Source organism: Amblyomma mixtum, chromosome 7 (genome assembly GCF_055824585.1).
Source record: "Amblyomma mixtum isolate Tamu chromosome 7, ASM5582458v1, whole genome shotgun sequence".
NCBI lineage: Eukaryota > Metazoa > Arthropoda > Arachnida > Ixodida > Ixodidae > Amblyomma > Amblyomma mixtum.
The window spans coordinates 38,654,356-38,678,123 of NC_143018.1; the positions used below are offsets into that span (position 1 = coordinate 38,654,356).

General features: G+C 46.2%; 1 protein-coding gene across 1 annotated transcript; it reads left to right on the forward strand.

The window, feature by feature from the left end:
* The first annotated feature begins 54 nt into the window (after positions 1 to 54).
* On the forward strand, positions 55 to 22,004 carry UQCR-C1 (Ubiquinol-cytochrome c reductase core protein 1). The gene is made up of 13 exons (XM_089552314.1): positions 55 to 211; positions 1,460 to 1,681; positions 2,109 to 2,238; positions 2,626 to 2,824; positions 4,094 to 4,173; positions 5,318 to 5,433; positions 7,193 to 7,297; positions 10,762 to 10,901; positions 12,925 to 12,993; positions 13,819 to 13,935; positions 14,560 to 14,617; positions 21,074 to 21,149; positions 21,848 to 22,004. Exons 1-13 carry the CDS (start codon positions 146 to 148, stop codon positions 21,910 to 21,912), a joined length of 1,443 nt encoding a protein of 480 aa, XP_089408440.1. The 5' UTR covers positions 55 to 145; the 3' UTR covers positions 21,913 to 22,004.
* The last annotated feature ends 1,764 nt before the right edge of the window (positions 22,005 to 23,768 follow it).

A 23,768-nucleotide genomic window follows, 5' to 3' on the forward strand; every position in this document is an offset into this window, starting at 1 on the left:
AGTGCGGAGACGTATGCATACACAGCGGCGCTAGTGGCGCTCAGCAGCAAGCGTGATTTGTCCATTAGGTCTAGCAAGTTCCGCTAGTTTCGGCAAGGGTTTCGGTGTTCCGGTCGATCAGAAAGAGAGAGGGCACTCGGCAAAAATGGCGACCTCGAGGCTGCTCAAGGGTACTGCAATTCTACTTCAAAATGCGGCCAGGAAGTCGTGTGTAAGTTCTCCGAGTGATTCGATCAGTGAATCTTGAACTTACTTACTGGCGTGAAGCATGGTTTTACGAAATCGCTGCTGCGGCGTCGCGTAGGACGGGCAGAGTAAGGTTGCTCTCGAAGGGGGCGCATGCGATGTGGACGCCGGGTTGACCTTCTGTGACCGCTTTGCAGTTATTCCTTGCCCATGCTTCTCGTGTAAGGTGTCGTACTTTGCTCTTCTGGGTGTGCTCAGATCCTCGGAGCGTGTTCGGAGCTCGCAGTTTCGCCCAGTGCTTGCTGCGCCCGAGAAGTTGGGGCAGTTTAGGGCCATGCCGGCAGGTGCTGTTAGAGCAGGTCATTCATACGAACATGCACGAGCCGTCACAGCGTTCGCCTTCGGAGGAATGTCGTTTCCGTCTTTCCTTTCTTTCATGTTATGTACTGTTGTCCTAACTGGCTGGGCATCGCTGGTGCAATGAGTTCGTTGCGGAAACTCCTGCAATTACTTCCTGCCCAGTTGTAGCGATAGGTTCAACGCTGTTCATTGTAAATACGATCAGAACCAAATGAAATACGACAAGCTTGTAGTGTGAGCTCAAACTTGGACATAAATTCAAGTGTGTATCGCTAAGTATGTGAAGCTAGGTTTCTGCTGCTCTCGCGTTGATCAGTAAGTAGTGGGGCTTCATGTTCTTGTATTAGAAACTACATGATTTAAGCTAGTAAGGTACTTTGAGTATAAGCAGAAGTGGCAAAGACATGACAGGATTGTGCGGTTAACTATTTTTGGGTATCGAGGAGGCAATCTTGAATAGGTTAGGAATTTAGTTGCCATCTTTTTGCTGCACCAGTCAGTAGCAGTTCACGGGATTTTTGTCATCTGCATTACCAATTTCCTGTTAATTGTAAGCTGTTAGTGTGTAAAATGAAGCACTTGCAGGCTTCACTACCAAAACTGGAACTGCTATTTCTTGCACAATGGTGTATGTATTGCCTTTCTGCCTAGCATAACAACTGGAGCCAGCACACTGGTGTGGAAATCCCGCTTATAGTAGCAGGTAGCCTTTGCAGGGTTGCTTTTTGTGGAGTTTAGCACAATCATCTATGAAGGCATGTGCTTTATTAAGCCGAATGAAGATACAGCCTTTAGATTTAATAATGCCAGTCCATTGAAGTATCTCTCCATGAGCATTTCTTGCACCGTATGACAAACGACCAAGCAGAGCAACGAAAAGTGCTGACTGCAAAAGTGCTGGCTTGCAATGCAGGCTCCTCGCCGCTTGCACCAGCTGGCAGCCACCAGCTTCAGCCAGACGCTGGTGAATGTGCCCGAGACGGTGGTGACCACGCTGGACAATGGTGTGCGGGTGGCGACCGAGGACTCTGGCAACCCGACTTGCACGGTGGGCGTCTGGATCGATGCGGGCAGCCGCTATGAGACCGAGAAGAACAACGGTGTCGCTCACTTCCTTGAGCACATGGCCTTCAAGGTGAGAGCTCCAGCTGCTCCACGGAGCCTGACTTGGCGATGACACTGTGCACAGGGACAGTTAGTAGTGGCCACGTTCAATAATACATTGTTCAGGAGAAAAGGAAGGACACTGTAACTGTCTCACTCTAGGTGGACACCTCAAACTCTCACTCTTGGTGGGCACCTCAACCTTGCTGCAAGGAAGAGGTGAAGAAAGGAGTGAAAGAATGAAGGGAGAAAGAGGGGCTGTAGTGGAAGGCTCTGGTTTAATTTTGACTATCTGGGGTTCTTAGGTACTGTCAACACACACTTGTGTGTATTCAGCACAGGTATAATGATGCAATCAGCAATTTAACCGGTTCATGTTGTGGACCTTGCAAATGTGTTGGCCTGAAGGTTTGCAAGTGCCAGTGTGATCATCTCCTGTCCCTTGCTTTGCTATGCAGGGCACGTCCAAACGAACCCAGATGGATCTGGAACTGGAGGTGGAGAACATGGGAGCCCACCTGAACGCATACACATCTCGCGAGCAGACAGTCTACTATGCCAAGTGTCTCTCCAAGGACATGCCCCGGGGTGAGGGAGAGGACGGTGCAATTAGTAGCGTTGGGCTTTTTGTGGGCTGCTCTCTGTGGGTGCAGTGACATGGTATGCACATGGGCGCTTGCATTTGGCGTATAGGTGGTGTTGATCAGGGCTCACTTGTCTACATTCTTGTGCTGGTGTTTATCTCGTTTAATATTTCATTCTTTCTTAGCTGCGTGACTCCACCGGTAGTTTCTGGTTGTCATTCCTTCATTTCAGGTTAGTTTGCTGATGACCGTACGGGAAATCAAACAAACTTGAATTAGGCATTGCATATGCATAGACTACTAAGCGGCCAGAAAGTGTTGTGATAGCTCTCCTGTAGTCGCTCCTTTAGCCTTTTTCTCATTCATTCATGCTGCTCCCCCTCTTTCTCAGCGGTGGAGATCCTGGCAGACATCCTGCAGAACAGCAAGTTTGGCGAGGCGGAGATTGAGCGTGAGCGGGGCGTGATCCTGCGCGAGATGCAGGAGGTGGAGACCAACCTGCAGGAGGTGGTGTTCGACCACCTGCACTCGGTCGCCTACCAGGGCACCTCCCTGGGGCTCACCATCCTCGGCCCCACCGAAAATATCAAGTGGGTGCCCGCCTGCTTACGAAGTTTGCGCTTCTCTCTGGACAGCACATGAAGTTTGTGGAGCTGATTGTGCCTTGCTGATTCATTTGTTGTGCCTCGTGATCTCTGTGCTAGTATAGTTGGCATCAAGGTTGTGCAGAGTGCTTGAGCAGTGCACAGTAGGCCATAGAGAGTGGAATTAGGTGTCAGCCTATTGTTGCTCACTAACATGCCTGGCCCCACATGGCATCTAGGTCTCTGCAGCTCTACTTGCACTCTAGCGTTGCCGGTTGAACCCAGAAGCTGCTCCAAGGCGTCACTTTTCATGGCAATATGTTGCTGAAGTGCTGTACACCAGGATGTCTCCTACTGCACACGGAAAAACAAGTCTTCTCTACATCATTCGGCAGTGGTGGGCATGGTTACATTGCATGTAGTTCTTGAACCATGATGTTGATGTGCATTGATGTCGCAGCACTACTGAGATGGCGCAAGTCCCTGACACTGAATGCGACTGCACACCAGAAAGATTGGGAGAGTAGGATAAAGGTGACCACACTCGGGGAGGTGAAGAAGTAGCAAATTTGGATTTGAGATAGAGTAGATGTGTGTAAAAAAATGAATAGAGTAAATGCTTTTTTTTTTTACATGTTTTCAGAGCAGATTCTAAATATTTGTGACAGTGGCTCGTCAGTCCTATAATAGGGGATATTCAAAATTCCGCAAGTGCGCTTTCCCGCATAACACGGGTGCCCCAAACAAGATGGCTGACCATGCGTTTCCAGCTGAAACAAAGCAAGAAAGACTGTTTTTTTGTTTCATTCTTACAAAATACGTTTCTTACATTCTATCCACACCTTTAGCGCCTGTCCAGTAGCCCACGTAGTTCCTTCAAAGCGAAGTCGGCCATCTTGTTTGGGGCAACATTGTTATGTGGGAAAGCGCACTTGCGGAATTTTGAATATCCCCGATTGGCTCTGCAACCTTTTTGTACCTGTAAATTTAGTCGGAAGTCTGAGAAGTGGCTCCTTTTCCACAATGGCAGCTTTTCCATTCTGTTACACCTCCTGTAGTAGTCAGTAGCACTGTTAGTTTAAGAGGTGTGGACTGATTTTCTTCTGGACATCCTTAGCAGTATGTTTGCAAGCGCTTGCATGAGCAGCCTGATCTTTAAAGATGGCAGGTGGTTTGATGATGCGCTCATGGTGCCCTGAAGCTTCATCACAAGCTCTGCTGTATCGTGGCTTGCAAAACTTTCACTTTCCCGCCTCTCTTGGTGCTGCTTTGCAGGAGCATCCAAAGGCAGGACCTTGTCGACTACATCAACCTCCACTACAAGGCACCACGCATTGTCCTCGCAGGAGCGGGAGGTATGTTTACGGTTCCCTTTCTTTGATCTCCTTGTCTGCTTTTAAAGGGTCGTGGACATCGATGTTTAGTGTGCTATATCTTAGCAGGCCTCCTTTAACTCTGGCAGCTTGCACTTTGGCGTTTCAATGATTAATAAGATGGCAAGGAGCATTAATTCAAGTATGCTACCAAATCAATTGTGTGAGCAAATATAAAAATAATCGCATTTTTATGCTGTGTATCACATTTGATACACTGGGAATTGCATGTTTAATATCTGAGATGAGGAAAAGACTGGTCAACGGTTAGGGGAGAAGGGGCAGGCCCGAAAGAGTTGGCTCATAACATTTCATAGAGGAAATGTGGAGAATCACAGTACCTGTGTGACCAATAGGCTGTAGAAGTTGAAAGCACTTGAGCCAGTCCGTCATATGATCAGGGCTGCATATATTCTATTTACGTACATAATTTGCACACTTTTTTTCTTTGTGTTAAGGCTTCAAAAAGGGGATCTGCAAATTACTTAAGGGTTTCACGAACACATCCTAAGAAACTCTACAAAGGTCATAACACGCAGTGCATGCCGTATATTGCCGTCTCTACATTAACCTTCCCCAACTCGCACCCCTGGCTGGCCAAAAAAACCTATACAGTCGCAAAGCCAGCAGTCGGGAGCAAATGGCAATAAAACAGCCTTCTCGCGTGCAGCTCGCCTGACTAGCAGCAAACTGAACAGGAAACAGTTTGGTAGTTTCGGATTGCGGCACGCATCGGAGGTTACTGGAAGTTTGTTCTCGCAACTGTTCATCCGGGAAAGCGACTGCTAGTGCAAGGGAGCTGGGTAAACAGTGTGTGATTCGAATTTTGGGGGGGGGGGGGGGGGGGGGGGGGGGGTAAAAGATTTTTTTGAACCCAGGTAGTAGAATAGGGATGCACAAATTATGCAAGGGCGCAAATTGCACGAGTGAATGCAGCATGACATCAGTGTGGGTCACCGTGGTAAGACCAAACAGCACAAGTGGTGCAAAAGGCATTTGCGAATGCCACGCGGTTGTCTCGTCGTGCGGTCTTATCGCGCATCATACTTTTTGTCAGAGTCATCTCTTCTGCCGACCTGTCTTAGTGCTTTGATGGCCTCCTTAATTTCTGCACTCTTCAATGCAGGAGTGAAGCATGATGAGCTGGTCAAACTGGCCCAACAGCACTTTGGCTCAGTCAAGACCGACTACGACTCCAAGGTGCCACCCGTCGAGCTGCCCTGCCGCTTCACCGGTAGTGAGGTACGGTGGCCTTTTTTTTCTCTCCGCAGTCACTGTTGGTGTCCCCCAAAAAGCTCGCAGTGACATTGTAATTTGTAATGTATGAGCAACTCATGTTTCCTATTGCCTTGTGTACAGTAAAGAGCCCCAGGTGGTGGAAATTTCCGGAGCCCTTCACTACGGCGTCCCTCGTTGTCTGAGTCGCTTTGGGACTTTAAATCTCCATAAACCATAAAACCATCACTGTAAGGTCAGGTGCACTTCTGAACTAAAGGTTCAGTCATAGACATGCTAGTTCTTTTTACCACCGAAGTTCAACATTCTTCAGTGCAACAAATTACTGCCGAATGCAGTTAAACCTGGATGTAGCGAAAATGAGAAAAGTGTCCAATATTTGTGGGGCGAGGAGAGTAGAAGGGGGGAGGGGGGGGGGGGGGGGGGGGCAGAAGTACCTGCCTCTTCCCGCATGTTCCCTTTTTCAGTCTGTCCAGCCCCCGTTACTCTAGAATTTTTTTTTTTTCACGTTGTGTCACTTGGTGTCACGATGCGAGAGCAAAAGCTGCAAAGACTGCAGCATTTGCCATGTGGAGGCACTCATTGCACTGAAGCACGGTGCGTTTTCAACTGTGTTCACTTGCGATTATAGCTGTTCTTTTCGTGATGGTTTGTGTTTTATCGGCATGAAACTTTCGCACGGCTCTCCCAAATTTGGTGTAACGCACCACTAGCTAATCAATAGCCATCGCAGTGAATTCGGTGCGACACTGGAGATATGGTAACCTCTGTAATATCGAGGAATTCGCTACTTGGAGGTTTGTTGCACCAAGGTTTAGCTTCATATCTTTTTTTTTTCCCTTAGAATCAGTACCAGGATTATTTCATTTCTTTTTCTTGTTCGTGGTTCAACTGAGCGACCCAGAAGGGCAGAGTGAAAAGCAGAGGGGGGAAGCCACAGTCGGGGCGGGGTGTAACGTAATGGCCCTTTCTCTTTTGTTCCCACTCCACTCTTATTGTCAGTTATACCTGCTGGCAGTGGTGATGGGTGAAAATTTGAGTAGGGCCGGAATTCACTAGCATGGCATTGGAATAGGTGCACTCCTCCAGGCATGACTGCTTGTCGCAACACTTTTGTATGGAAACTGCTTGTTGTGGTGTTCACTCTTCATAGGTCTCTATGGCATTCATTGTACGTTTCAGAGACACTGCAACAGGTAGCTTAGATATGCCATATATTGCGTAGTGTTGCCCGTCAGGGCTTAGTGACATGGTGTGAAACAAACCTTGCTTTGCATTTGATGTAGCCTTGCATTATTGCTTTTGGTGCTTTGCCCTTGGAGAGAGGAAAAAGTCTGGAAACCTAATTTTCTAATTATGGCGAAATTATGAAAAGAAAGGCGCACTATCTCGGTCTGCGTGGACATGTGGACCGCACCATGAGGGAAGAGATGAAGGAAGGAATGAAAGAAAGGAGAGATAAACGCCATATTGAGCGGCTTCAGATTAATTTCGACCACCTGAAGATCTTTGACATGCTTTGACATCGCACAGCACGCAGGCTTCATTTGCATTTCGCCTCCACTGAAAACACAGCCACGCGTCCTGGCTGTAGCCGGGACCTGATCTTGCTTGGCAGCCAAGTGTAGTAACCACTGAGCCACCGTAGTGAGCATTGTTATGGTTTCCGAAGAAGACAAAGGAAGCATGGCGTGCTTGTTTGCTGTTTGGCAGAGTGGAAGCTTGCACTGTGTGCAGTGTTGACGGCTGTGCTGTTCTGCCACAGGTGCGAGTGCGTGACGATGACATGCCTTACGCACACGTGGCCATTGCCGTCGAGAGCTGTGGCTGGGCCGACCCGGACAACATTCCCCTCATGGTGGCCAACACGGTAAGGTCACCATTGCCAACCTCAGGGAAGGTTCTCCAGAGGGGATGTCGTTTCGCATCGGCAGCATCTTAAAGGGACTGACCACTGACCAAAACGTGTCGCGAGATTATGGTGGAAATGAAAAGATAGTGCCTCATATTGCGACACTTGAGCACTGCAGTACCAAAGAAAGTAGGATTTATAATTTTGGTATGGCATTGAAAATCACATAAAACAAACAATGTCTCACTGCATGACCACATCTCGGTAAAATATTACTTAATTTTTTCTTTCGGATGTGTTTCTCATGTTATGTTATAGTTTACGTTCTCTTCAGTGTGCCCTTCGATGAAAAGCAGCTCTTCATGCACATTGCCAACGATGTGTTTATAGCTTTTTTCACTAGATGGCGCCACAGTGTTGCATTTCTTAGACGAAGCAGCAACCATGGGTCATTAAACTTTGAGGGCTGTGTCACTATGCCGGAACAGCTTTGGGTGTACAAACTAAAATGGATGCTACTGTGTACTAAAAATGTCTACTGTCTGGCGGATGAGATCTACCGTATTTCCTCTTTTTAATATGTGCACTTTTTTCCTGTAGATTAAGTCTTCCAAAAGGGGGTGCGCAAATTACGCGGAGATTTTGCCGGCGCGTCCTAAAATAGCTACGAAGGTCATAACGCGCATACCATGTATATTGTCGCCTATACAATGGCCCCCCCAAATAGCACACATCGCTGACCAAGAAGAAAAATGGTTGACTCCAAATATAAGATGCATACCCCCTCCTGCTCTGCCTTGCATTTAGTGATACAGCCGCCAACACTCAGAGGCAAATGGAGATAACAGGCGATCAAACGGCGCCTTCACGTGCGGCCCGGCTGACTAGCGGCAAATCGAACAGCAAACGGTTTGGTAGTTTCGAATTCTAGCGTACGGCGGAAGTTACGGGAGGTTTCCTGCTGCAACTGTCCATCTGGGCAAGCGACTGTCAGCACAAGCGAGCCGGTAAACGGCGCATAGTTTGAATTTTGGGGGGCCGGCCTGGCGGCGTCCCCAAGCCTGCCTTGCACTCATCCATGTGCATGCTGGGGGTCTGGCACAGTAGGGAGCATAAAATGTGCGAGTAAAAGTTTTTTTTTATATAAACTCTTTTTTTTTGTAACACGAGTAGATATGGTCATCATCATCATCAGTCTGACTACACCCACTGCAGGGCAAAGGCCTCTCCCATGTCTCTCCAATTAACCCTGTCCTTTGTCAGTTGCCACCACTGTATCCCCACAAACTTCTTAATCTCATCCGCCCACCTAACTTTCTGCCGTCCCCTGCTACGTTTGCTTTCTCTTGGAATCCACTCCGTTACCCTTAAGGACCAGCGGTTGTCTTGCCTTCGCATTACATGCCCTGCCCAAGCCCATTTCTTCCTCTTGATTTCAACTAAGATGTCATTAACCCGCGTTTGTTCCCTCACCCACTCCGCCCTCTTCCGATCTCTTAACGTTACACCTATCATTTTCCTTTCCATAGCTCGCTGCGTTGTTCTTAACTTAAGCTGAACCCTCTTTGTTAGCCTCCATGTTTCTGCCCCATAGGTGAGTACCGGTAGGATACAGCTGTTGTATACTTTTCTCTTCAGGGATATTGGTAAGCTACCATTCATGATCTGAGAGAACCTGCCATATGTGCTCCACCCCATTGTTATTCTTCTAGTTATTTCCCTCTCATGATCCGGATCTGCGGTCACTACCTGCCCTAAGTAGACATATTCTCTTACTACTTCCAAATATGGTAGATATGGTATATAGTAGTTTTTGGTACATCATTTTTGCCAACGTGTAGCCACTGCCTCAAGCATGCTGATCATGGTTTCCAGCATGCAAGGTGCATAAAAGTGGGTGCATGCATTGATTGAAAAGTTGTAGGCGAAAAATATTCTACAGCGTTTCCAGTAAACCCGTAGCAGAATCGAGCACCCTAGACAGCAAGCCCTCTGTTATGTCGAAAAAAAAATTGGGAGCTTAAAATCCAGTGGTCAGTTCCTTAATGTCCGGAAACTGTGTGCTATTTTGCACGCAGCATATAGAACAGTGGGTTGTTAGGGAACTGGGCGATCTATTCATGCTTGCTTTTGCTGCACGAGCTATTGAGCTAGTCATCGGGCTTCTTATCGGTCTGCTGATCAGTGCTACCGAGAGCATGCGCAGAAGGTTCAAGGCTGAAGACGAGTACAATGAAATACAAATCCGCGATAAGCTCAGTAGTACATATTATCAATGTAACATTTTTTGTTTTTCTTTTAAGATGAGGCCTTTTTGCTTTTCATCGAGGAGCCTTTTTTTTTTTAATGTGCATAAAGAAACTTATTCCTGTGAAATTATTCTGAATGCTTTCTGGCGCATTTAGTACTTCCTTTGTCATGTGTAATACAGCAAGGCCTCGACAATAAGAAGCAACAGAGAAGACATGCAGCACAGCAACACGTCAGGCTTAACTGTTTGTGCTTAAGCATGGCATAATGTGCTACCGTATTTACTCGCATATAGGTCTACCTTTTTTTTTTCAGCAATGTTGCCCATAATTAGTTATCGACCTATAGTATTCGGGACGCAGGTCTTCATCATCATCATGCGGGTGCACGCAGTGAATTGCTGTGTGTACCCGCATTGCTCTTTCGCTCATTTCTGTGGTCTTATCGTGGTAGACAGCTTAGGAAGCAGTATATTTTGGCGTTCTGGGCAGGAGCGGTGATAGTAAAGCACCATAGTAAAGTACCAGATAAGAAAAAGAGGAAAAAGTTGTGTCAGTGATACATCTGTGAGCCTTTTTAAAGCTGAGATTTTATACTTATTTATTTATTTACTCTCAGGGCCGAAGCATTACAGAGAGAGTGGCTGATACGCAACAAAAACAGAACAGGTAACGCAGCACTACAATGTAAAATCAATTACAGCATTCTTAAACAAGTCGGCGTTCGTAATGGAGAGGTGATGGAAGCGGGAAGGCATATTTTGAACGGTTCTGTTGATTGCACATCAGGTTTATTTCTGCGCATGCCTAGGCTTCTGTATATTTGCTCGCTTTTCAGAGATTAAAGTCAGATGAAGTGTGCGCTTCAAAAGATTTGGTCGACTTATATTCGAATAATTTTTTTTTATTTCTCGGTGAGCCCAATATATAGGGGTCGACCTATATGCGAGTAAATACGGTAATCACGTAATGATCTGAAGAGAGCGGAACAAATGGATCGGACGACCTTGTGCAATCTGAGTGGGAGATGTTGTATGACTTTTGTCGAAGTATTTCAGCTAGGAGAATTTTGTCTCAAGCATAAGCAGATTAGATCAAATCACTCTTGGGCTGACCTGTACTATCCCTCGGTGTGCCTTCTGGTGGCTTGGGCCTCTCCTGGCCCTTTCAGGAGGCACGGAATGCGCTTGGCGCAATGTAGATGGTGGCCGTCATGTGTATGGTGTGCCACAGCTGATTGGCAACTGGGACCGGTCCCACGGAGGCGGAACCAACGTGTCGAGCCGCTTGGCCGCGGAGTGTGCTGAAGACCCGACCAACCCCTGCCATAGCTTCCAGTCTTTCAACACCTGCTACAAGGACACGGGCCTCTGGTGCGTCTGTCCATTTGTGCTCGCTCACCAGCTTAGGGCTCTCTGACTCATCGTTGTACGTGGAGACCTGGTTTTAGTGAATCGTACTGTCTCCTTTTTCTTTTATTTATGCAGAAATGCTTGGGAGCTAACGAAACAGCATTTTTTTTCTGTTTTTAGTTAGAAAATATACATTTTTCATTTCAGCTTGTTTCTTGGAGAAAAGAGCACTTGTAAACTGTTTGGTTCTTTCTTTTTTCCTTTTCAAAGATACAAGCATTCTTTGATACAATCTAAACATTTTTAGGCATGCATCAGCTTTTCAAAAAGAAAGGTATAGATTTAACCCTTATGTTTAGTGTGTGATTGCCTTGTGTGGTTATGCACACCACTAAACCTAATGCAGTTCAGCTTACTTTTGTCGACCATAAACCCTCAATGCTTTTAGTCTCGGGGGAGCCAAACAGCTTTTACAAGGTGCTGGGGTCCTCTGCATAAAAGTAATGTGCAGGAATGGAGCTCTTTTAAATAATGAAAAAAGGCTCTTCGATAATAGTTACTGGCTATATAGCAAAACTCTGTGCTATAAACAGTTTAAGTGTTAATCCCAAAGTGAAATGAAGTAAAGGCAAGGGTTGAAATATGCATGGATATAATAGATGCTTGGATAGCTGAAAAAGCACTCTGGGGAACCCAAGGGTTCTACGAAATACAGTTTAGGGCCCTTGATTGTTAGGTTGGTTCAAGTTAAAACCAGGGCCTTTCGCTTTTTCTTATATTCAATGGCCTGTAAGCTGGAACAGATTTGCTGGTTAGAGCACTGTTCATAAATGCTCATGCATGTCCATATCAGGACGGTTGAATTAGACCTGGCTGTCGCCGATTGCTTCTAAGTGTAAATAAGCACCAAAATATTTTTTCCAAAAAAACAAAACAATTAAGTGCACAGCTAATATTTTGTTTTATTTCACCTCGCTGATGGTTGATGCGCTTGTCTCTGCACTTCACCAGTACTTGGATATGAGCTTCACGGAAAGACCTCATGATTGCATTAAGTGCTTTATTCATCATTGCTGTTGATGGTCTGGCTTCTGAAGAACATCCCTGTTCAACCTATTGCTAGTAACCTACTGCTGAGACTGCAAGTTTTTTCACTGTTCTAGTAACCAGAAAGAAAAAGTTTAATCTGAGCTTGGACTCTAAAACGCTTGTTTCCTTGCTTAAAAAGTGGCCCTGTGACGATATGCAAGCATGTGGGCTTCATTATTCGTATGCATAGCATGGGATATTGGGATGTCTGGACGCCCAAGGAGATCACAAGGCGTGGTTTTGATTGATAGCACCCATTTTCAGCACTGGACGAGTGAAATGCGTTTTCATCTGGCCTTCTTGTTTGAATTTTCTAGGTGGAATAATTTCGATTTGCATGCTCCAATCTCAGTAATTCTTGCACTGGTGTCTGGAATGCATGGAGAATCTATTTAACCAGCGTAATTCGCAGTGAAAAAAACACCGCAATGCACCTTTACAAAGTCATTCTGAATGCTCTGCATCTGAAGAACCTTGTACATTGATGCTATTCAGTTTGGGAGTTGACGAATAAAAATATGCTAGAGGGTGGCTAAACTGGTGACTGTGATTGACTGACAACCCCGTTCATAACGCGACTGAGAAGACCGGAAATGTGCATGGCAGTTTTTTGCTTAGTAAGCACTGAGCATGTATCGGGGGCCAACTAATGTTTGTGGTGAGGAAAATGCAGGGCTGCATGTAGAAATTGCTCAAACTGAGGGCATGATGTGGGTGACATTACAGTCGGTTCTCTCAGAAGCACAACATCACAAAAAATAGCGAAATTGGCCAGGACACAGAGTAGAACTGTGTAGTATAATGGTTTCAGTGGAGCGCATGGACCGCGAAAAAACCACCGAAGTTGCCTTTAACCAGACATTGGTCTGAAGAGACTATCATGTTGTTAAGACAAGTTTCTATCAAGGCGGCAATGTGTTGACATGTTGTTTTGTTTGTCCTTTTCGCTTTGCAGGGGTATCTACTTCGTCTCGGAAGGTCGGGAGGAGCTGAACTTCTTTGTGCATGCCATTCAGAGGGAGTGGTGAGTGTCACAGTGCCACTAGGTCACACTACTGCTATAGTCACAGTAATGTAGAGTCACGATGGTACTGCACGGCCATGGCACCTCAGTGTTGGGTACCGCACTGTCATGGCACTGTGGTATCGCATAGCTGCAGTGTTGAGACTGCAATAGCTAAGGAGTTTTGCAACCGCCCGGAAGACACATCGTTGCCTGGGCTGTGGCACCTTGTTTGGAATGAAAGGAGCAAGGCCATTGTGTGTGTGTGTGCTGAGGTGTTTGTAAGCTCTTGGAATAGACCCAGTTTTGGTCAGTTTTCGTGTCTTAACCGTGTAGTTTGAGCTTCATTGTAGCCAGCACGAAGTCATCAAGGCTGCTTTATTTACTAAAGGCCTGCATCAGGGCAGCCTTTCTTGCTGTTCCTAGTACCAGATTGTAGTGCTGTTGGGAAAGTCATGCAAACTTTCTCGTATATCTCTCAAATTGCGGTTGGTAACACAAGGTAGCGTCGCGCAGAAAGGCATGCATTGTGAGGAAGAGCTAAAAATGTCTGAGTGCTTGCTTTGCTAAATGAGCAGGAAATCGAGTGATTCTGCTATTTACTGTCGCTTTTATAAATGCACTGGGACGTGCGTGTACAGTTGTATTGTTTTGAGAAATTTTAAAAACCAGCTTAAATTGCTCTTTGTTCATTTCCTAACAGATCAAATCCTTGATGACGTGGCCATTTTTATTTGCACGTACTAGGAGCCATGAACAGCTTGACGCTAGAGGTCATTGTCCAATGCTCTTATGGTCTGTGTGTGGGTGAGGGTTAACTATGTGCAATGCGTGTTCTGTCGCCAGGATGCGAATTTGCCTGAGTGCCACGGAGGGTGAGGTCACGCGGGCGAAGAACCTGCTCAAGACCAACATGCTGCTGCAGCTGGACGGGACGACGCCCATCTGCGAAGACATTGGCCGGTACGCGCCCTTTCCAGTGTTTCTCTTCGTACTCCTTGGCACCTGCCGAGTGTTGACAAGGGCCTACGCTTGTAGCTTTTAGATAACAAAAAGAGGGTGTGTCAAGCACTTGGGCGCATAGGCTAGCTCACACTTGGCATTCTCAGGAGGTTATGAGTAGATGGAAGGCAGTGTAACTGTCGTGCGAAGCCTTCCAACTCTTCCCACCCCTTTGGTTACACTTGGAATGAATATTTCTTTCAATTTTTCTTTGCATACAACATTTGGTAGTCGGAATACAAGCAGTGCCCGTTTCTGCCGTGTAATCGCCGAGCAAGCCGCAGGGTGCACCTAAGGTTTCCAGGCTCACAGAAAAGTTGCGAGTTAAGCTTCTTGTGATAGTTTGTGACTAAAAGTGCTCAGGGATAGTAGCCTTTCTGGGCACCGTATGGTTCCAGCACTAGTGCCTGTGAGCCACTTGTGGCACGCCAGGGAGCAGAGTTTGTTTCTTTGTGAATGCCATTGCTCTGTGTTTACTTTGGGACATTGTTTACCAGCCTTGAACTTTTTTTTAATCTATCATTTTGCCCATTTGCTTTGCTTTTCAGAAGAAGGGTCAGTTTTTACAAACTCTGTTTGTTGCAGGCAAATGCTCTGCTACGGACGCCGCATTCCTCTTCCCGAACTCGAGGCAAGGATTGATGTAAGTGTTCGATATTACCTGTTGCTGGCATTTCTTTGTCACCACTGCGTCGGGGAAGGATGCCGGAGGCTGCGCGTGTAATGAGAGGGCAGTTGACTGATTGCTGTCAACTCCTAGACCTTTTTGCTACTACATTTATTTATTTATTTATTTATTTATTATACCTCAAATGCCCCAGTTGGGGTATTACATGAGGGGTGGGCTTATTACAGGCGTTATGTTATTCTTTCGATGAATGACTTGAAGCGGTCTGGATGGATGTGGCGAACTGCTTCGGCAGGAAGGTGATTCCAGTCCTTTGCTGTCTGAACGAAAAAAGCGTTCAGATGTGCAGTGGTATGTGCTGATGGCGGGTAGACTGCTTTGCCGTGGTTAAGGCGGTGAGAGGCTCGATGTGCAGGGACGATGACACAGCTTCCAAGTGATGAGTGGTAAAACTTGTGAAAAAGGCATAGTCTGGCTATTTTACGTCGCGAATCGAGGGATAGAAGATTAGATTGCAACTTCATATTAGTGACACTTGAATGATAGGAGTAGTTCGAATGAATGAATCTTGCTGCACGATTTTGAATGGATTCGAGGGCGAGAGAAAGATTTGTCTGATGAGGGTCCCAAACTGCACATGCGTACTCCAATTTGGGACGGACGAGTGTTATGTAGGTAAGCTGTTTTATAGAAGGAGGTGCTAGACGCAGGTTACGACGTAGAAAACCGAGCACGCGGTTGGCGTCTTTAGTAATGTTAGAAATGTGGGAAGCCCAGTTCAGGGAATTAGAAATGGTGACACCAAGGTATTTATAAGATTCAACAGCGGAAATTACAGAGCCAGAGATATAGTAATTTGGTGAAACAAAGGACTGCCTGCGATGAAATGTAATTAACGATGTTTTATTAGTGTTTAAAGACATGAGCCATTTGTTGCACCAAGATTCGATGTAGTCCAGGTCTGCTTGCAATATTTCGGGATCGCTGGTGTTAGTGATAGGCCGGTAGATTACGCAGTCATCTGCAAACAATCGCATGTTAGAAGTGATACCAGTAGGCAAGTCATTAATGTAGATTAAGAAAAGCAAAGGGCCGAGTACTGTGCCTTGTGGCACACCAGAAACAACGGGGCGCAAGGGGGAGGAGTGTCCATTAGCATGTACGAACTGTTGACGGTTAGTGAGGAAGCTTCGTATCCAATCAAGAATGAGAGGGTTAAGGTTCAGTCGTGAAAGTTTAAGAAAAAGCCGTCTATGGGGAACTTTGTCGAAAGCTTTCTCAAAATCCAAAAATAATGCATCCACTGGTATGTTAAGGTCTAGGTTAGTACTAACGTCATTAATGAAGAGAGCTAGTTGAGTGTCACATGACATACCTTTTCGGAAACCGTGCTGACAAGGATGAAAGAAATTTACTGATATAAGGAAATTGACGATGTGAGAGTAAATTACATGTTCCATTAACTTCGAACAAATGCTTGTGAGGGATATGGGACGATAGCTCTTGCATGAAGATGGCAAACCTTTTTTTGGTACTGGAATCACCTTGCCTACCTTCCAGTCCTGTGGCACCACTCCAGATGATAATGATTGCTGAAATATGTACGAGAGTATTAGGCTTGTAATATTTTTTGTGTTCTTGAGTAGTTTGGAGTTGATCCCGTCGACACCGGCTGAGGATGAGACCTTAAGGTTGTCTATTAAATTCTCGATGCCAATAGCGTCAAAGGTAACGGCAGGCGTGACTGGGTGATTGTATTGCGGGAAATCTGGGAGGTTATCATCAGGCTCATTAGTAAATACGGATGAAAATACGGAATTTAGAGCTTGAGGCACTGCCGGATCAGGAATAGGATTGTTGTGTTCGTCGAGAAGAGATAAGGGATTGGATTGGGTTGGGTTAATAATTTTCCAGAATTGTCTAGGATTTGTGAGTAGCATATTAGGCAATGTATTTGAATAGAAGGCGCGCTTAGTTCTAGTGATCAGTGATTGAAGCGTTTTGTCAGTGGTATAGTATTTTTCCCAAGCGGAAGGGGTGTTTAAGCGTTTAGCTGTTCGATATTGTCTTTTCTTTTTGTTGCTTAGGCGCTTTAATGTAGTGTTGAACCAGGGGGACATTGATCTTTCGGTTACGGTTATAGTAGGAACATGTGCACCGATGAGTTCGTGCATTTTGTGCTTGAAAAGCGACCAGTTGGTTTCAATGGAACGAGTGGTGAAATCTGCTAGATACGACGTGCTAAACTCAGATAACTTATCATTTAATTTTGCGTAATCCCCTTTATGATAAAGTGTTAGTTTCTTCTTAGCTTTTTTGGTATGAGGTAGCTGGCAGTAGATCGAGGCTTGTATTATTTTGTGATCACTAATGCCACGTAGATACGTAAGGGAAGATATGTTGTCGGGGTGGGAAGTGAGCACTAAGTCTAGTATGTTCGCGGAATGGTTATCTTCTCTAGTAGGGATGGAAACAAGCTGGGATAACCCGAATGTAAGGCATGCATTGACGAAATCACTTTCGGCGTTATTTTTAGCTGTTGTTAATGTGACCATGTCAGACCATGTGATAGCAGGAAAGTTAAAATCACCAAACAGGAAAATGGAGGCTTGGCGGTATGACGATGTTAAAAAGTGAACGGCGTTGTAGAAGTGTTCAGAAAACGAGGGATCTGCGTCTGGGGCTCGATAGAAGGTTCCGATAATAATGGGTGGGTATGAGATGTTGCATATTACAAACACGGCTTCTAAAGAAGAAGTGATGTTAATTAGAGTGCAGTGGAGGGAGTGGTGGGTAGCTATGAGTACACCACCGCCGCGCCTATTTTCGCGATCACGCCGGAAGATATTGAATTCGGGAAGAAATGAAAGAATTTCTGTGTCGTGGATGGTTGAGTTTAACCATGTTTCGGTTAATATGATAAGCTTGCTTTCCGTCGTGCCGATTAGGCTACGAAGTGTGTCAAGCTTGGGTAGTAAACTTCTTATTTTAGTGTACAGAAGTGATACGGCATTCGTATTATGAGTCGTGCTGGTGTTGCGGTCTAGCTACGAGGTTATTGGGACGACTTTCTGCATAGTATGGTTAAATATGTACGCTTTGTTGTTGATAATGAGTTTGTTATGACGCAGCTTAAATGTTTTCGGTTGTGCCTTTCCATATTCGACGAGATGTTTCCGTGCGGTACGGGTTTTCAGTGAGTAGTCCTGGCTTATGCGGTAGTCTGTGTTCTTCAGCTTGTTTGCGTTTGAAAGTATCTGTTCTTTAGTCTTGAAGCGTGCGAATTTTACTGCAATAGGCCTAGTTTTGTTAGAATCAAATTTTCCCAGCCGGTGCGCCCGTTCGATGTCCGTAGGTGTAATTTCAATGTTCAGTTTAGTACTACAGAAATTTACGACTGAGTCCTCAGACTCCGACCACGTTTCTTGTTCTTCATCGGTTAGTCCAAAGAACAAAAGGTTAGAGCGACGTGCCCTGTCCTCCTGATCGTCAAGCCTGTTTGTTATGGATGATATTTCATGCGCGTTCTCCTCAACGAGCGCCTGGATGTTTTCGACTTGAGATTTTAGTGCTGGTATTGAAGAAAACTCGCTTTCAATATTGGATAGCCTCTGCCTGATTTCGTCAAGTACTTCATCGTTCCGTGAGAGTTTAGTTTTCATCGATTTCATTTCGTTTAGTATAGAGGTTTGCCCTTCTCGGATTTGATTGAGTGCCGCCATTATGTCATCAGACGCTTCAGTTGAAGATGTACGCGTGTTAGGGCCGGGATTCAGTTCTACGTCGCCAGCTAGTGCTAGCAATTCGAACAATACATGTGCACAGTCGCGAACAATATCAATGCAACAACAGGGGCTCGGCAGCACTAACAAACTACTACCAAACTACTAACAAACTACTACTACTACCGGCAGCACTAACAAACCAGTTACTAACATGTGATGTTAGTAACTGGCTGAGCAAGCATTGTGCAGTGGTGATGCAGTGGGGTGGTCTCTTTTGCCATCGCTCCTGGTGAGAAATCAGTTTCAACATCAGCCATCGTGAAAAGCATCCAGAGCTATCCTGCACCTCGCGTGGTGGGCAGGCTTTCACGGGAGTCAAAGGAAGTATAGACGGGCTGCCATGCAGAGCATTGTGGGTTTTTTGCGCAAAAGACACAACACAAAGGAACGAGGTAGACAGGACAAGCGCTTACTAACAACTCAGGTGTTTATTGACATAACATTTGCTTTAATACAGCAGCTGCTCTTATCAAACACGAAAAGGGAAAGAAGAGACTTAGCATACATATATCAGATCAGCACAGATCCCACCATCGCACGAGTGAATGCATGTTTCGAGCTCTAATTCTGCGCAAGATAACTGATTTCTTTTTTTGAGAGCAAAATTGAAGGATTGCTGACACATGAGTTACCCGATTTTCCTATCTCAGTATCCTCAATTATCTCTCTTCCAAGTTGTGTCTTGCACCGGCGCAGTACTGAAGTTTTTTCGAGCGCGGGAGTGCAGTTGCGGCAATTCCGAATATGGTCAATCATTTTGCTACCTGACTTGTTCTTTACATCTCTTGCGTGCTCCCTCAGCCTTTCATTAAGGCACCTGCCACTCTCCAGGATTTGCAAGAGAGTGAATGCGGAGGATACGGCCGTCGCTTGTTCAAAGCAGCACCAGCAGCGATTCGTGGCCTGTAAAAAGAGCGTTGTGTACTCGATACCACTTGCCTGTGGTAAGCAGTACATTGGCCAAACTGGCAGGTGCCTTAATGAAAGGCTGAGGGAGCACGCAAGAGATGTAAAGAACAAGTCAGGTAGCAAAATGATTGACCATATTCGGAATTGCCGCAACTGCACTCCCGCGCTCGAAAAAACTTCAGTACTGCGCCGGTGCAAGACACAACTTGGAAGAGAGATAATTGAGGCCAATGAGATAGGAAAATCGGGTAACTCGTGTGTCAGCAATCCTTCAATTTTGCTCTCAAAAAAAGAAATCAGTTATCTTGCGCAGAATTAGAGCTCGAAACATGCATTCACTCGTGCGATGGTGGGATCTGTGCTGATCTGATATATGTATGCTAAGTCTCTTCTTTCCCTTTTCGTGTTTGATAAGAGCAGCTGCTGTATTTAAGCAAATGTTATGTCAATAAACACCTGAGTTGTTAGTAAGCGCTTGTCCTGTCTACCTCGTTCCTTTGTGTCGTGTCTTTTGCGCAAAAAACCCACAATGCTTAGGCACCAACTAGCCTGCAAAAACATACTCGCATGCCATGCAGACATCGCGAATCCTCATAGACTATACCCTTCTGAGTGCCACAGCGCACATCTTGTCTACCCTTACCTCATTGGTTTCACACCTGGTCATCACCTGTCGACAGTTTCGTTTGTGTGCACTGGCCACATCATCCTCTGTGTACATAGGCAGATGTTCTAAGGCCTCATCGTTGTAAGCAGGAGCTGTCGACAGAAATGTCACGCTTTTCAATTGGTTGAAACGGTCGTGACGTCACCGTGCGCGAATTTCAAACGGGCCCAATTGTACTTTGGCTACTAACCATGCAACCAATTAAAGGGATCGTATAGTGATGCTCCAAGTAAGTTTAACTGAGTTTAGTTAGTAGTCTAATTATAACCTTTCTATTCAGACCAGATAAATAAATAAAACCGAATAAGAAATTGGCCGAGCTTGGGAATCGAACCCCCAGTCTCCGGAGTGCGAGTCACGCTACCACTCCCCCATGCCAGCTCGATGGTTTGGAATGAACAAAGGTGCCTCTAGTGAGTAGGGTGTCTTCGTTCACTCCCATCTTCCTCCCTTCCCAGTATAGCGCGGTTTAGGTGTCCACTGAGATATGAGAGACAGATACATTTTCTTTCCTCAAAAACCAATTTACCGACAAGCAAGGGGTATTTGCCCCCACCAGATTGGTCCAAATTGTCCTGACAACATTTTGGCATTTTGATGTCCATCGAAATATGTGAGACAATATGTGAGACAGTTACTGCCCAACTTCCTTTCCTCAAATACAATTTTCGACTAGTGTCTACTGAGATATGTGAGACAGTTAATGTGTAATTTCCTTTCCTCAAATACAATTTTATTTTCTTCATTAAGGCCCCTCTTTCTTCTTTCACCCACACTTCCTCCCTTCCTGTACTGCGGCTCAGGTGTCCACCCAGATGACAGTGAATTACTGCGTAATTTCCTTTCCTCAGAAAGCATTGTGTTCAAAGGGCGGGCTATGCATCACTCCAAACGGGTGGTGGCGTTCCTTGGACTCCATGGCCGCGCTACAACAGGCTGTTGCTTCCACTCCTAAAGGCGAAGCTTAAGCGTCATTAATTGGCAGTTAATTAATGCGCTAACAAAATGTGCAGTCAACAATTTCGTAGCAGAATGCAGCACTCAGGCTTTCGCCTTTCACCACTTTAGCCGCTAAAGTTCCTCGTAACTTTTTGTTTTCATGTGTTGCAGGCGGTGTCGGCAAAGACTGTGCGTGATGTCTGCTCCAAATACCTCTACGACCGCTGCCCAGCTGTTGCTGGTGTCGGTGAGTGACCAGAGCATGCGCACTGATGTACAACAGAATATGACATCTGGCCCTTTGGTTTATTGCTTAGGTGTATAGACATGAAGGTGTTGCGTGATTGCCTTGCCAGATCCCTGCAGTCTGAAAGCCAGAGTGCAGAAAAACTAAGCAACAGAAAGCCATTGTTTACGATGAGTTGCAGTTTCATTCAGTCCCTGCATGAGGCTCCTATGTGAGGACACATACAACTGCTTCATAAATCTCTGATGCGATGAGATGTTCATCTGTTCACACCTCCGCAATGCACCGGCAAGCAGTATTCTGTTGGGTCGCACATAACTGCTTCCGGGCAGACAGAGAGGTCAGAATTCTCGTTTTGCACAAGTAACACAACATAAGTGTCAATTTTCATGTGGCTAAGAATGCTAAAGCTTCTTGCTGGCCAGTATCAAATGTTGTCCTTCTCTATAGTACCTGTGACGGGATCGTAGCTCACTGGATGGCATTCATATACACTGCAGATTAAACCGTATCCTTTCATGGTCTGAAATCTCTTGCCTTCTGCACGCACCCATTTAACCATCCAGAAACTTCACTCACTGTGAACACAAAAGGAAGAGGATAAGTACTGAAACGCAGCAGGACATTGAGCAGTTAACAGGTCCATTGCATCGCTGTCAGTGCCTGTATTAACGCTCGAATTGTGTTCTCACCTGCAGGTCCCGTTGAGGCCCTGACTGACTACAACCAGCTCAGGAGCAACATGTACCGTATCCGGTTCTAGGTGCCCTGCTCTGCAGTTGTCTTGCCGAGTCTTGTATAGTAGCGTTTGGCGTTCACCATCAATAAAGATGCCTCTCGAGGCTTCACAACCTATGTTTTACTGCCCCTACAGCCTGGTTTGTTTTGTTGCTGTTCGGTATTTAATGTAGATCAGTGAAATATCAACGGATACTACTTGCTCTTGTGGAGTGACAGCAGATGAGAAACCCAAGAACCATTTTTAATGCAATTGTATTAGAACGTCATGTCACAAGAAATTTTGCGGGCATTTAAGTCTGCTTATGTGGAGGAATACAAAAGCATTTCTTTGATCTTGATTCTTTTCCGACTCATAACGTAAAGTGTGGTCTTTCGATCATTTCCAGTTATGACATACTACACCAGTTCATCATTTACGGTTACGACATCCTAAGCCTCGTCGTTTCCGGTTACAACATAATACACCACATCGGCATTCCAGTTACAACATACTGCACCACTACCCACCACTGCCCATAAGTACAGATTCGCTTCCGAAATTGGGTTTAGTGCATTGCTAGACATCTACAACCAAAACCAATGTCAACCGCAATAGGCAACCTCTCCCCCTGTTATGCATAGGAACTTCGCTCTGCAGCTCACAAAAGAAAAATTCACGGAAGGCACTCAAGGCTACTACATGCTTTGAAGGCTAAAGCATTGCTTCCTTAATTTATATTTTTTACTTCCAATAACACACCTACTCATTAGCATAGAGTCTTAAGGCAACGCATGCACCAGGTTCACCTTTATTCGCTAACAAGCAACGCGGTTTTGTGGCCTATGGCCTGTGTGCTCGCTTCGCAAAGAATTCGAGGTCTCTGCACGACCCCACTCACAGTCCAAATGGTGCTGGTCCATGATGTATGTGGCCCGGCTAATGGTGGTCGTCCACCTGGCCGGGTATGCAGACCACAGTGAGGTCTCCCAGGTTCGGAGGCACTGAGTGCCCAGCGGGCGGAGGGGACACCGGGCAGGATACGAGAATGTGGAAGGGGGCCTTGGGGTGGGAACACAAGATGTATGTTGGGGGTAGCGGCTCAAATTTAGAAAGATGGGCTGGTGTACGCGGCGTTAAGGTCCTTGGTTCAATTCCCCGCACCTTTGGAGGAAATTTTTTTTTATTTGCTGATGACGTATATGGGGTTTAAAATGGGGAGATAAACACGTTCTCCACCCATTAACCGCGGCTGACCCAGTTAAAAGCCGCGCGGACCCCACCCCGTGGTCCCGAGCGCACGGCGGGCCTTGCTCTGCGGGAACAAAGGAACGACACAGTGACTGACACAAGGCATTTATTGCTATAACAACAATAACGCCAGCTAGCAACAAAATACACTGAGGAATCGAGGATGTCCGACTCCCCAGCACGGCTACGAGCGAACGTTCGCCCACGCTAGGGCAATAGGGAAGCTCCGAGGCCGGACGGGATGAGCTGAGGGGAACATGTTTCCACACGAGGTCGCCCGCCGGCGAAGAGCGGACCCTTGCGCGTGAACGTGCACACGCTTTCCCGATCCCAAGGAGAAGAGACCCCGTCGCTCCCCGCGCGCGCGCAGCAGAACACCATCCGTGCATGCATCCGTGGCGCTGCGACGCGAGCGCCCTCCCCGGTTGGGGGGAGCTAACCACAGTTGAGGTGCATTGCGGGAAAGCGAACCACGGGGGGGGGGGGGGGGGGGGTCACGGGAGGGGAAACGGCGTCCGCAAGGGCCTCGTGGCCGGGTGGCTGTGCAACGCAAAGTTCGAGTGAACAAAGCCCTTTCTTGAGTTGAACGAGGCTGCTCAGTTCATGCGAGGTTAAAAAAAACGGGTGGGGCACCAAAGTGCGCCCCCTCT